This window comes from Cuculus canorus, chromosome 8, assembly GCF_017976375.1.
Source record: "Cuculus canorus isolate bCucCan1 chromosome 8, bCucCan1.pri, whole genome shotgun sequence".
Taxonomy (NCBI): Eukaryota; Metazoa; Chordata; class Aves; order Cuculiformes; family Cuculidae; genus Cuculus; species Cuculus canorus.
The window spans coordinates 9,454,378-9,468,477 of NC_071408.1; the positions used below are offsets into that span (position 1 = coordinate 9,454,378).

Consider the following 14,100-nt stretch of genomic DNA (forward strand, 5'->3'; position numbering starts at 1 on the left):
GTTTCCGTGACCAAGTAGTTGATTCAGTTCCCTGTGTTGCCTCACAGTGGGATCTGCCTGCAAGGCAAACACACCTTTGTACACTTGTTAACATTTCTGTGGGACAGGTTGGTGTCATTTTGTTGTTTCCTTGTTAGAAACTGAAAAGCGTAAGTAACTGTTTTTTTAAGGAAGGGGGCAATCTCAAAGTGCAGGTCAGCAAAGCTCTGCTCGGGCTGAGCTGTGTGCACTGACCTCCCGATCAAATTTATTAGCTCGGCGATCTATTTGTTTGAGAAATCTCTGGGGAGAAAGACAATGAACTTCTCTGGCTCTTACCATTAGGCAGTTGGGTTCTACTTATTAAAGTAGGTGAGGGGATATTTTCAGAATTTATTTATACCACCTCCTCGCTTTGTTATTATTAATTTAAAACATGGATCAGAAACATTCTGCTTAGCTATTCTGACCCTACTCAGTCCTTACTAACTTGCTCAACAGCTATCAAATTATCTCCCTTACATTCAGGATACTGCATTGTTTTTTTAGGTTTTGGCTGGGTTTTTTGGGTGGCTTGGGTTGGGTTTGTTTTTAAATCTACTTAATTTGGATTTTACAGTTTTGAGCAACCTACAGTTGACCTGTTGTGAGATGCGTGTGCCATCTCCTGGTCAGTGATATTGCCACATGCAGCGTAAAATATTTCATCTTCATAAACTTCCTTTCAGCATCTTGGTTTGAGAGATCAGAATTGGCTTCAAACTGTAGGTTTTAGTAGGACACAAATACTGTGTTTATTCACAGACATACACAGTAGTTTAATCAAAAGACCAACCTGATAATGAAGTGCTGTGCTCAGTGAATGCTGTGACAGAGCTTCTGAAAAACTGCTTCTGAAGATAGTTACTTCAGTACTTCACAGAAAATCCTAATTAAAATGGATTTAAGCCAGCGGAAACCTGACACACAAAATAGCATAGCTTGTTTTAGTAAAAGCTAGCAGTCTCAGGTGAAATGTATGTATTCCTAATAGCACTTTGTATACGGTACGTAATGGCTTCTTCGGTTTCAGTACACATAGAAGGAGCCCTGTGAACAGACAGGGCCAAACAGCCGGAGCTTGGCTTCACGTTCTCCCCAGGAAAGGCATAAGCAAGAATGCAAGAATTGACCATTAAAAATTAAACTCTGTTACAGAGAAGGGGGAGTGGATCCATGAATCCCTTAAGAACTAGATTAGTGTGTAGGCCTCTTCACATCAGTCCACCAAGCACACACATAAACCATTTGCCAAATGTAGCCACAAATAATGTTTGTATTATTTATTAATATACATATAATGTTTTGAGGAAAAATAAGTATGTGTTCGTATACAGTCTTGTCTGTTCACATGACATTCCTGTGATTAAACATTACCGGAATACAAATTCAAGGTAAATATCATGCCAAATCTGACAGGTCCTCCTTCTCTTCCCCTTTCCTCGTTTTAAAGTGATCGTGCCGTAAAGTACACTAAAGATGTAAAGTTTCAAGAAGAACTGACACAGGATGAAGTTCTGTGGTCCAAAAGTCTTCAAACTACAGTAATCCATACATTGAACTGCAGAGATATTTTCTAGTAACAAACAAAAGATGTTCTCCAACAGGTAAGCTTACTGGTGTCCAAAGAACGTTTTAGCATTTTAATTTTACATATATCTTAACAGATCAACTACAGCAAGGTCATACCACAACTTCAAAAAAAAGTGAAAGCATTCTAAATATTCTATTAAAGATTAATTTTAATTAATTCTAAATATAATGTCAAGTAAATTTTTAATAATCCATCTCTATCTGTTGTAGGAGAAAAATCTCCCACAAAAGACAGAGCTTATTAAGTATTTTTTAATCATTCAGTATAACAGAGCACTGGAGATCACTTTTCCTTCCCAGAAACTCAACCTGTTATAGGTTCTGTACCATTTCTCAGCTACAGAGAATCACAGCTGCTTTTTCCCTTTATGTTTGATCTTTCACCTTAATGACTTTTAAGTGAATTCAAAAAATTAGAAGGTAGAATGCAGTCACCTTTTTAAAGAAACAGTCAGCCCTTACACAGAATTTATTATTTTCATAACATTGTGAAACCCGTGTTTCGCAAACGCAAAGTCAGTTCTGATAATACAGGCTCATTCAGGATCATACAAGCTTTTAATTAACCATCTCTTTACTTACAACAAATACTCTCTTGAGATATTAAAATTATTGGTTGAAAACATTTAGATACGCCAAGAAACTTAAAAAGTACTGCAGTGTGTTGCTTCATTAATCCTGCTTGAACAAGGTAACATGCATCCTTTAAAACATCTGTCTTTCTAAGTCTGTCTGACATTTGCTTGCTGTGTATTCACGCATACAATTCAGCTCTACTTAAGAAAACATCATCTTGGCCAAGTCAGTGAGCACTATCTGTAACACCTCTGCTTTCCAGTTCTGCTGAATGTGTTGTCAAGGCTTTTTTGACAACAGCTGCACGTGAAAACACAGACATTTTTTTTCAGGCACCAAGGCCGTTAGCATCCACAACTACTTTAAAAAAAAAAAAAGTTTTCAAAACCAGAATAGTCTAAGCTAGCCATTTCAAATTAACACAATCCAGCTTCTGGAAAGGGACAGGATGCAAACTATTTCCCAAACAGCAGTTATCAAGAAACTGGATTAAAAAAACAGCAGGGCTAAATCTACCTTTCCCCTCCACCTCACATCCAGCATCATAGCATTCTTCTCCAGTACTGAATTTACTAAGCGATAAATGTTTGTGGCATATTCCTATTTATCTGGAACAATTTTCGCTTTTCACAAAGGCTGAGTATGTGCTCATCTTGAAGAGAGCATCTATAAATTTATTCTATTAAGCAAAAACCTGCCCTATGTCTGCTATTATTCAGCAAAAAAACCCCATGTTTCTGCGTTATAATAGCTATCCTTGGAGCTAACAAAAGATTACCAAAAAGACTATAGTAACAGAGTATAGTAATACGGTACAATATAGTAACAAAAAACAAACAGAACTACTTAAAATTTTTCTTCACAGGTATTCTTTCCATTTAGCCCCTGATACTCTACTTCAAAACCCTATGAGTTACTGTGATCTTTGTCAGAAGCACTCATTTTCACTAAGAGAAGTGCTGATGGATAAATGCTGAAAGGTTTAGAATAGATTTTGTTTCCGATTAGCAGGCAGAACACACCATCTGACAGCTACTAAAAATATACATTCATGACTTGAACTGAACTTTATATGAGAAATCTGTGATCTAATACTCTTCATTTTCATATTCTGTACTGAGCATCACAGCAGAACCATCACTGCTCAGTGTGACCTTGTCTGCAATAAGCTCGCAGAACTTCTCAAAGGTACCACAAAGCTGATTCACTCTGGGAAAAGAAAAGATTGTTGTAAGAGGTATATAAACCACATTTCCATCAACAAATGGTTCCATGCTATTTTCAACAACCAGTGTTTCAAGATCTTCTGAAAAACAGTCCGCTGAAGGTTGGAATTCCAATTCTCTCTCAGTAAGATCATCACTATACTCCTCAGGTTCCGACATTACATGGTCCAGCAGACTTTGCTTAATTATTTGTGCTGTGAAAATAACTTCATCAACCACTGCATTCTGCAGGTACTTCTCATCTTTAAGACTTGGATACACTGCTTGAAAGACCTTTACAACATACAAGAATATATGAAATATTTATCATTATCATAGGCTCAGATTTCAACATTTGCTTCTCAAAAATAGCTTCTAAAACATGAACACAGTTTTTGATTCAGTCCTGTCTTGCTTATTAATTTAAACATTTCAGATAACAGAGAAGCTAGACAATATGACTTGATTTTATGTATCACAACCACAATGGAAATTGCTATAGATAATAGAATTAAAAAAAAAAAAAAACAAACAGGCTTCTATCTGCAAGCTTGTGGATCAGGCAAAGTGAAGCCCTGGCATTCTTCAGTTCTTTTTAATCATTCTCTCACTTCACGTAGCACTCAACACGAGGCTCTGGTGACAGTTCCACAGCTACAGAGATTCTAAACTACTTCTGAACTGTCATCGGGAAACTGGGACTGCAGCTATGTCTTTCATTCTGTTTTCAAGAGTAAAACATTAAATATGCTCTCACAGATGCAGAGAATGCTAAAAAACAAATTGTGACATCAAAATGTGTGAACTCGTACTACTTTCTACACTGAGCTATACTTCAAAGCAGTTAAGGAAACCAGGCAGGCGATCTCCTGCCCACTAGTTTACTACCAAATGCTTTATACCAACACCCTACCACTACAGATCCACAGTCTACAATTATTTCTTCTCACTTTCTGATTACATCTCGCAATGTTGATTTATTCCTGTAAATTAGTAACATAATAAAATAAAACTTAAATTGATAGTCAAGGTCTGGTAAGTAACACATGAGATATAACTGTACTGAAGTCAAAACTCCCTCCCTAACCCTGTAACAGAAAATAATGAAAGCAATTTCTAGTGTGTTGGTCACCGAGATGTATTTCCAAGATTGCTGAGCATTAAAGAGCACTTCACAAATCTATTAAGTCCAGTAGAAGACAAATGAAATTTCAAATGTACAGAAGGTCTTTATAGCTTGGAAACTACAAAAGACACTTCCATAATGTCACCTTACATTCAGGTCACAATTCACTTGAAGATAGATATCTATCTTTAAGCAAAAAAAGCGAGATTCTAGAACATGTTCACTGAAACAAACAATTTAAAGTCTTGTAAGATTGAATAAAACCCACAACATATTTATCTTTTTCCATTATTACTTCATGTTATCTCTTTAAAAAAATGTCCTTTGACCACATGGCACTTTGATGCATTAAGGTTTGCCAGTGTAACACACTGCAACACACAACAGAGCACTTCGCAAAAATATTATCTGATGTTATCTAAAGTGAATGCCATTTAGTGCTAAAAATCAAAATAGTCTGATGTGCACCACCAGTGAATGCGGTGCATGGCAAAATCCCACGCCTCTGCAAAAATCAGACCTGGCTACCAGAAAATGCCAAGGAACATCAAATGCTAGAGTAACGCAAATGCCACAAAACAGACGCTTTCAATCCAATTTCTTGGAAATGCCTTCCTTCTGATAATATATTTCACCAGACTATAAAGTTGTTCAAAAAATACACTCTGTTAGAAAAGCTTTTTTATGCTTTTTATATGTATCTGAAAAATCTGTGTCAGTGCCAACAACCACATGATGAAAAAAACTAATTATTAGAGAAACAATTACAAAAGTAGTGCCACAGCATACCTGGCAGGAAGGAAAATTTTCATTCTAAGGATAACAGTATGTTAAAATAAGAATGATGATCCATATAGCTCTTTAGCAAATATCCGAAAAGTAAAAGGCCTTTGTACCATTAAGAACATAAATCATGGACTTGGACTCTTCCGATTTTATTGTGTGTGTTAATTGGAGCCAAGACTGGATAGCGATAGCAGAATATCATGGTGAGAACACCCTCATAGGCAGGTCATAGAAAACTTTACTCTTTATTCATCCTCCAAAAGGAAGAAAATAATACTTACCGTTTGGTAAACTGCTTCGGTGGGTTTCTCAGACTGAACAGATTCAATAGTTTGAGGACATTTTCTAACAAATACAGCTATTTGGGTACAAAACCCAACATTCTCCTTTCCTGTTGGTGGGTGTCCAACACCAGTGAATTCCACCGAGTAATCATAGCTTCTAGCAGTCTCTAGAGCCCTAAGAAAGACGAATTATTCCAATCATACTAAATTTTTACCTTATAATGTGATAAAGATGCATTCTCTAACAGAAGCAAGACCCTGAGCCTGTGAATTGCTTGTATATAACTTCTCCAATACTCCTCACATGCCTGAAGATAAGCACTGTTGAAACTTGCTGTATCAGATCTGTCGTCATATGCCTACCACAGTCTGAACCATTTAGCATCAGTAATGTAGGCAACCAAACATTACTGTTATTTCTAAAATATTTTCATAGAATAACAATGTTCACAGTTGTTTACTCACTGTATTAAATGCATTGAAAGTGAGCAAAACACCATCACTTTTAGAAAACAAAATTATTTGAGAAGAACCTATTGAAAACATACACACCTCAAAGCCACAAGAAATCAGTTAACAGAAGAAAAAAAAGTGAAGTTTGTTGTAACTGCATAAAGTCTACCTAACCGAGGTTACAACAATTTCTGTGACATCTGAATGAAAATCAATCTTGCAGCAGTGTGCAGCGACTGATGGGGTAGGGAACTAAAATGGCACTACTGACCTGCATCCTTCTCCATGCAAAAGTAGTAAACTAAATAAATGTCTCATGTATTTTAGACAATATTGCAACACTTACCTTTCACAACACAAACATAAAGACTTTCTCTCATTTTCAGCTCAAAAAATATCACTCCTTCAGCAATACATATATTTTTTAAACCTCATAAAACCAAAAGCAGAATCTAAATTTACTCTAAGTCACATCAACGGTCTCTAAGGCGTTCATCCTTTAGCTAATAACACAGGCAGGATTTAGTATCGTTATTTAGGGGAAAATGTACGCTTCAAGCTTTGCAAAACTATATACTAAAAAATGACTGCACATTTTAAAGTCTATGGCAGAAACAACCTAATTTGAGGGGGAATTTTTAATTAATTTTTAATTTAAGACACAATTTCTGACCAAGAACTGGCTACTGAGATATGGCATCATTTACTGTACAACATATCTTCTTCCACAACTGCCTGACAGTTGAATGTTATCACAGGATATACATCCCACTCCTTTATTTGGTTTTCATTACATCTACTGATATCAGAGTAAGATACAGCTCACATAACCCTCTGTCATGTCCATGTTTTCTGTAAAATTTTTCATTGTGCCACGATCCACTACACTGTCCCTAACTCCTATGTGCTCTGCTACTGAGATCATCTGATAAACCTGCGTGCATATTCTTACAGAAAGGTCCTGACTAATTGAGTGCTTTGATGACACACCACACGTGGTGAGCATCTTTCTTAGGTTTTTATGAAGCATTTCTATAGCAAGGCATTATTATGTGAAAAGGTTGATCAGTACCTTACATTTCAAATATATTATTTTTAATAAAGATCTAGAAAAAGGAAAGTTAAAGTTTTAAATATTTTTTTGCAAAGCACTTTAAAGCAAGCCAACTTAATAACCACCATAAAATGCAAAACCTACAGAGCATGCATAACTACTCATAACAGTGAAATGTTTTACCAAATCAACAGGTGTGAAAATTCACTGACACCAAACCACACACACAAACCATTCTGAAAATGCATAGCTATTCCTTTTTCACATTACTGAACACTCAAAACTGCCTACATACGATGTTCAGTGAACTCACCAGCTTTCAAACTGTGCTCGGTTCCATTCAAATTTGTGGTCTGGATGCCTGGATAATATCACTCCTGGAAGCAAAGGGTTAAATTCAGAATTTGGAGTAGTGATCACAACTATGCTTGGAGCCATGAAACCAAACACCACTTCAGGAAACTTCTTTAGTTCTGATTCTTCCAGGTGCTCAATTCTGTAAAGGATAAGTTCATGCACATCTTTAAAAACACCCTACTATATTTTAATGTTCTTAAAAAATAGCCAAAAAACCCCCAAACCCATATCTGTATGTTGTAATTTGAAGTTTAGCTCTGCAATATTAGCACTGGCATTGTGGCTGAGCGGCAGCTTAGAGATTTTTGTTTGAGAAAATTTCCCGTTGTCTTGTGTATTTCTTCCATCAACATCCTTTTCCCACCACAATCAGCACCACTAGAATTTCTCAGTGTGGTTAATTTAAACACACAATAGAAGACGCCACATGCTGCTACTCTTCTGCTTGAAAGGTTTCATCAAGTCTATTTAGAGTATGGACAAAATTCCAAACTGAACCCTAATGAACTTAGAAAAATACAGTACTTTGGCCTAATACTCACAGTTCTATACATGTTACCAAGTCAAAGCCGAGCATACAAGGATCTTTATGGGCAACTGAACCATGATGCAAGGTAACAGTCAGGGATCTTTCAGCTGGCTGCAAATAATCACCAGGAAGAGGAGACAACCTATGCCTACAAAAGTATTAAAAACAATGTCATGGAAAGGACTATAGGACAAGATAAATTCTGGATGTGGCTGAACCAGCCAACACCCCACAGAGATATCTTGTAAATCTCAAAAAGGTTAACTATTTTACAGGGATTTAAGGAAAAAAAAGAATTTCTAATGCAAACACTTGTTATAATTATCTACAACAGGGCAGAAAGAGCAGAGGAGTTAATCCAGCATTTGTCCCTCATGTTTACAGAAATTTCCACTACATTCTGGAGCCACTTGCAAAGCCACTTGTAAATTCTGAGAGTAGCTCAACTCCAGACACACAGGCTTAGAGAAGCTTTACAGGGTTTGGGGGAAGTTATGACCTTTTCTTTTTTTACAAATAAAACAGACTGAGAACAAAAATATATGTAAAATTCATTCTGAAACAGTGCATCAGATGAAATACACAATAAACATCACATATAATAGGAGGCTACTTTTCTTCACTCTTGAGAAAGTGCAAGTCATGTCAACATCTAGATCCTACATATTCATTAAAACTGTATTAATAGGTTTCCAAGAGAGGAACGTTGGTGTTCCTCACCAGTCTGACCCATGCTTCAAAGATCCCAGAACCTTCACGTTTTAGAGCCTTCTAAGCCAGGCACAAAACACTGAGCTACCCTTCCCATTTTGAAAAGATTGACAGGAACAAAGTTCCCACCATGGTGACTAAAACAGATTACATGCGCATTTCAAAAAGCTCAGATGTGCATACCACAGTAATGTCACGTGTGAGCATAAACAGACACTTGCAGTATGTGTTAGCACCTTCACAAACAGGGTACTTCTCAAACACCCCCCCCAAGGGCCATTCCTTGACTTGGACCTTTGCTACATCAAGGTGATGCGATGTGCACCTACAGCCCCGTAGTCCTCAAACACAGATGCAATGGAACTAATTAACAGCAGTGGATAGCTGGTAATTTGCCAAGCTGGCATTTCTGCATTTAACCTCATTCTGAAATCCTCTACAAGAAATCATGTAACATGCCACTAGGTCAGGCGAAATACAGAACTCAAATGAACACAACGCAAGAGCTTACATATTCTCTTTCATCACAGTTGCACAGACATCTAGCCCAACTAACACTTCGATACAATTGCAGCATTTCAGCATCCAGAGAAGCGTACAGTCAGCACAGCCTAAATCTGCCACCTGCAAATTAGATATTAAACAACATGTAAATGCTGCATATTTCCAAGCAATTTCAGAGATTCTCATAAAGAATCCATATTTATGTCAAAATAACATGTTAATGATAAAGCATTTTGCGATCATAACTAAAATTTACAGTCGCAAGCAGGATAGCCATGGAATTGAAAATTCTTTAAAAAATGCATACAATGATCCTACAAGATGCTTTAAATGGATCAACCTTTTCTCATTGCAGCTGTAAATAAGTACACATAGAACATCCCACTGACTGGAGAATGTTTTGCACATGAAAGCATATTCTCTCAAATAACGGCAAGGTATGATTTTTAAGTATTACAGCTGCAGCAATTTTCACATTCACAACTGCTTTTCACTGGCCTTATCTCCATCCAAAACACTGGGAACAGGCTCACCAGCAGCCGGGATAGCAGCAAACGATCTGCATAAAAGAACTTTGCAAGCTCAGTCTAATGTTTAAGTGGGAAAGGCTGGGGATGAGTAGTGAAACGAGAGGCCTGATATATTGGCCGGGGGGTTGGAGTGCAACAAGAACTTAACATAGTGAAGGAGAGTTAGCCTCGCATAATCCCACACTTCTAATATCACTTCTCACCTTTAAGAACATCCATGTAAATAATGAGGCAAGCCTGATACCGTATACAGAACTAACAGCTCTAGAAAGCAAAACCAAACTCTGATGGAAGGAGCTTTAACCAAAATCCTCGGCATTAAATTAAATTCAGAATGCAACCTCTTAGATTCCCCTCTCTTCCTATCAATTAAGATTAATTATCTGCCCCTCTGAAAAACAAAACAATCATCAAATGTCTCAGACAATTCAGTTGTAACAGTAGTTCCTCCACTACCATGGTTTGGTAATTAGACCAGCAGGTGATCTACACATTTCCTCTCTTCCTGAGATACCAAATATTAACTTTTTTCCGCATTTATAACATGGAAAGAAAAAACATACCAACCTTCTTAGGTTTGTGTTTCTCCACTAAATCTTTAACGAACTGGTAGCGTTGTTTGTACAAAGGAGGTGTAAACTTAATAATTCCTGTAAACTGTTCTTCCTGAAATTCCTTATCCATAATATTTTGCAGATGCTAAAACAAAAAAGTTAATTTGTATTTTCAAAAGTACTTTATAACATACCAAATAACAGAGTTTGCTGTTTTCAGTGGTGTTCAGTTCACAATTAAGCAGGGGCAGACCTGATCCCAATTCTATCCACAGAATAACAAAAACACAGGAATCAGCAAAATTAGGCACTAACTGCTCCTTCCACATAAAACAACGTAAATAACCTTTTTATAAACATTTATAAATCATACACAACCATAAAAAGCAAGTTTCATAATTTATTACTCTCCATCCAGCACACCTACACAAGTGTTTACACAACTGTAAGATATTTAATCTCCCTTTGCTATTTTGGCCAGTGGAGAAAGATAAATAATTCCTTGCTCAGGTGCCCACTTTCTTGTCTCTACCATTTGTTTCATATTACAATTCAGATTATTCTATATATAGATTTGTTTTGGAATGGCTCAACACAATTTCCACAATGTAATGACTAACAAGAAATCTCTGACTAATTACTACATTGTGCAAGAGGGAAAGATTCTGCTTGGCCTTCGCTTTAGATGTACCAGGAGCAAACCTTGCTACCAGTGCCTGCATTTTCTAAATAAACTACCATAACCCAGCATAGCACCGGTCATACCCATTAGTGTGTTTCCAACTCCCCCACCTCTTATTAAAAACTACATTTAGCACACATATTTTATGAGAAATATGCCCACTAAACCTAAATATAACATAATAATGAATGAACCCCATGGGAACCGTGTAAAGGAAGGAACACAGGTACATGGGTTCCAGAGCCATCCTCCCAGTAGGCACCAGTGCCCAGCATCACAGCTCCTAGCACCCAGACCCCTCACAGCATCCTTTATCACGTCATACTAAGAGTTACTATTACAAAAAGTGGAATATTTTTGATTTAAGCTAAAGTGAAGTCAAGTTTCATTTAAGTAACTGTAGCTTTTGAAAGTCAGACAGAATGTCCCTCTGATAGCACCTTTCTTTTTTGAACAGTGTTTTTCCAGACACTGTTCATTCTCTAGAGAGGAAAACGTTTTCTGTTCAGCATGATCTGTGCTGAACAGATGCATTTCTTCTACAATCACCTGTTGGCAGCCTTTCCCTGTCTCAAATGCAAGGTCAAAGTTTCATCTAAGCAACTGAAGGTTTTGAAAGTTAGACAGAATGTCCCTCCAATAGCAATTTCTCTTTCAAATAGCATTTTTCCAGATAGTGATCATTCTTTGCAGATGATAATGCCGTGGGTTACATACGATCTGTGCTGAACAGATCCCTATTTTTCTACCAACACCCTTTTTTGCAGCCTGTCCCTATCTCAAATGCAAGGTCAGGCAGAGCCAGAACTCCAGATCAGCAAGAGATTTGACGGTTGTGAAATTCGTAAGAACATTCAAAACAGTCATTGGAAAGGAACAGAACATGCATAAGATTCCCGGGATAATTCATCCATGTGCATGAGTGGGAAACACACCCCGTCCCAGCTCCTCTGCCCACAGATGATGGCGGCGCCCCCTGCTGCTGCCCAGCCCTGACTAAGCTCAGGGTTTCTTTTCCGGCATTTTCGGTCCCGCCACCTCCGTGCACCCCCAGCCCCCCTCGCCCAGCCCCATGGCGGTGCCCGGTTCGCACCCGGGCCCCCCGGCGCTCCGGTGCCGCTGGTCCCCGGCTCCCCTGGCGGCCCGGGCGCTGCGAGCGGCCGCTGGGGCGGCAGCTCCCCTGGTAACGGGGCCGCCCCGCGCCCGCCCCGAGCGGGACCCGCCCTGAGGCACCAACAGCTGCCGCCTCGCTGGCAGCAGCCTCGCATCCCAGCTGGGGTGACTGATAGCTGGATTGAGGGAGCGCGGAGGCTGTGACCCAGCCGGGGCTACACAAAAAAAAAAAAAAGGAAGAAAATCGATGTCTTTTGCAGGAAGGACACAAAACTGATACGAGTTACTAGTACAAAAAAAGTGGAATATTTTTTATTTAAGCTAAAGTTTCGTCTAAGTGTGAGAATTAATTAATAGGCTTTGCAGCTGTTTTCTATGATGAATTATCTTGTAACATCAGTCTGTCTTGTTATCAGTTGAAGGAATCATAGAATCACCATGTTGGAAAAGACCATTCGTATCTGCCACTAAACCATGTCCCTGAGCACCTCGTCTACCCACCTTTTAGATACCTCCAGGGGTGGTGAGGCAACCGCCTCCCTGGGCAGCCTCTGCCAGCGGCCAATGACCCTTTCCGTGAACAACTTTTCTCTGATAGTCTGAACCTCTCCTGGTGGAGCTTGAGGCCATTCCCTCTCATCCTGTCCCCTGTCACTTGGGAGAAGAGAGAGCAATAAGGTCTCTCCTCAGCCTCCTCTTCTCCAAGCTAAACAACACCAGTTCCCTCAGCCACTCCTCGTAAGACTTGTTCTCCAGGCCCTTCATCAGCTTCCAGAAAGGAATAAATCATTAAGATTTATGAGATTTATAAGAATAATCAGAATCAAATCTTGGCCAGCTTACAGTAAGAGAGAATGCGATTGTAACAGGAGTTTAGCTTGTTTACTAGTTGAAACAAGGACAGCCCCCCAGCAGGAACAAAGGACAGACCTGAGCACGCCAAGAAGACACAATGAGGAGATAAGATAAAGAGCATCAGAGGATTCTGAAGACACAAAGGAACTGTGATGTACATTCGAGAGAGTGATAAGATATGATAATGAGTTCTATCTATATTTAACCAATATTTCCTGAATATGTAACCAGTGTTTCTCGGCACCTATATGAATATGTATGTTTAACCAGTATAAAAGTCCTGTAACTAGCCTCAACGGACATACACATCACGTGAAATGATTCCCTGTGTGTTCAGCATCATATTATTTATTAAAGCAAAACCTGCTTAACAATCAAATTGGCATTGATTATTGAGTTTGGCCTTTTTCATGGCATCACAACCGTATCCTGGGCTGCATCAAAAGAAGCGTGGCCAGCAGGGCAAGGAAGGGGATTCTGCCCCTCTATTCCTCTCTTGTGAGACCCCACCTGGAGTATTGTGTCCAGTTCTGGAATTCCCAACATAAGGAGGATATGGAGCTGTTGGAATGGGTCCAGAGGATGGACACAAAGATGATCCGATGGTTGGAGCACCTCCCATATGAGGTCAGGCTGAGAGAGTTGGGTTGTTGCGCCTGGAGAAGGGAAGGCTCAGAGGAGACCTTATAGCGACGTTCCAGTACCTGAAGGGGCTACACGAAAGCTGGGGAGGGACTGTTCACAAAGGCATGTAGTGGTAGGACTAGGGGCAATGGGTATAAACTGGAGAGGGGCAGATTTAGACTAGACATAAGGAAGAATTTCTTCACCATGAGAGTGGTGAGGCACTGGCACAGGTTGCCCAGGGAAGCTGTGGCTGCGCCATCCCTGGAGGTGTTCAAGGCCAGGTTGATGGGCCTTAAGCAGACTGACCCACTTGGAGGTGTCCCTGCCCATGGCAGGGGGGTTGGAACTGGATGATCTTTGAGGTCCCTTCCAACACAAACTATTCCATGATTCTATGATATCGAGTTTTCTTTCAGTTTTTCCAGACACTGATCATGCTTTGGAGATGATAATGTCTTGTGTGAAGTATGATCTGTGCTGAATAGATGTGTCTTGCTCTGTGATCACTTGCTTGCAGCTTTTCCCTTTCTCAAATGCGAAGTC

General features: G+C 39.1%; 1 protein-coding gene across 2 annotated transcripts; it reads right to left on the reverse strand.

The window, feature by feature from the left end:
• Positions 1–1,367: 1,367 nt before the first annotated feature.
• On the reverse strand, positions 1,368–12,131 carry HENMT1 (HEN methyltransferase 1). 2 transcript variants are annotated; one of them, XM_054072659.1, is made up of 7 exons: positions 12,056–12,131; positions 10,294–10,425; positions 9,204–9,316; positions 7,995–8,129; positions 7,409–7,591; positions 5,586–5,763; positions 1,368–3,686 (listed from the first exon to the last, which is right to left on the reverse strand). In XM_054072659.1, the coding sequence occupies exons 2-7, from the start codon at positions 10,408–10,410 to the stop codon at positions 3,276–3,278; spliced, it is 1,137 nt and encodes a 378-aa protein (XP_053928634.1). In that variant the 5' UTR covers positions 10,411–10,425; positions 12,056–12,131; the 3' UTR covers positions 1,368–3,275. The 2 variants fall into 2 exon arrangements, with proteins under 2 accessions (XP_053928634.1, XP_053928635.1); XM_054072660.1 differs by lacking the exon at positions 12,056–12,131 and adding an exon at positions 11,898–11,999.
• Between the last annotated feature and the right edge of the window lie 1,969 nt (positions 12,132–14,100).

Bases quoted from the DNA above. Each gene is read 5' to 3' on its own strand.
- HENMT1 (XM_054072659.1), bottom strand. From the start codon at position 10,410: ATGGATAAGGAATTTCAGGAAGAACAGTTTACAGGAATTATTAAGTTT. The intron at 8,130-9,203 runs GTAAGCTCTTGC...ATACTTTTGTAG, and splicing joins ACTGTGATGAAAGAGAATAT to GCATAGGTTGTCTCCTCTTC. The intron at 7,592-7,994 runs GTGAGTATTAGG...TATCCTTTACAG, and splicing joins TTGGTAACATGTATAGAACT to AATTGAGCACCTGGAAGAAT.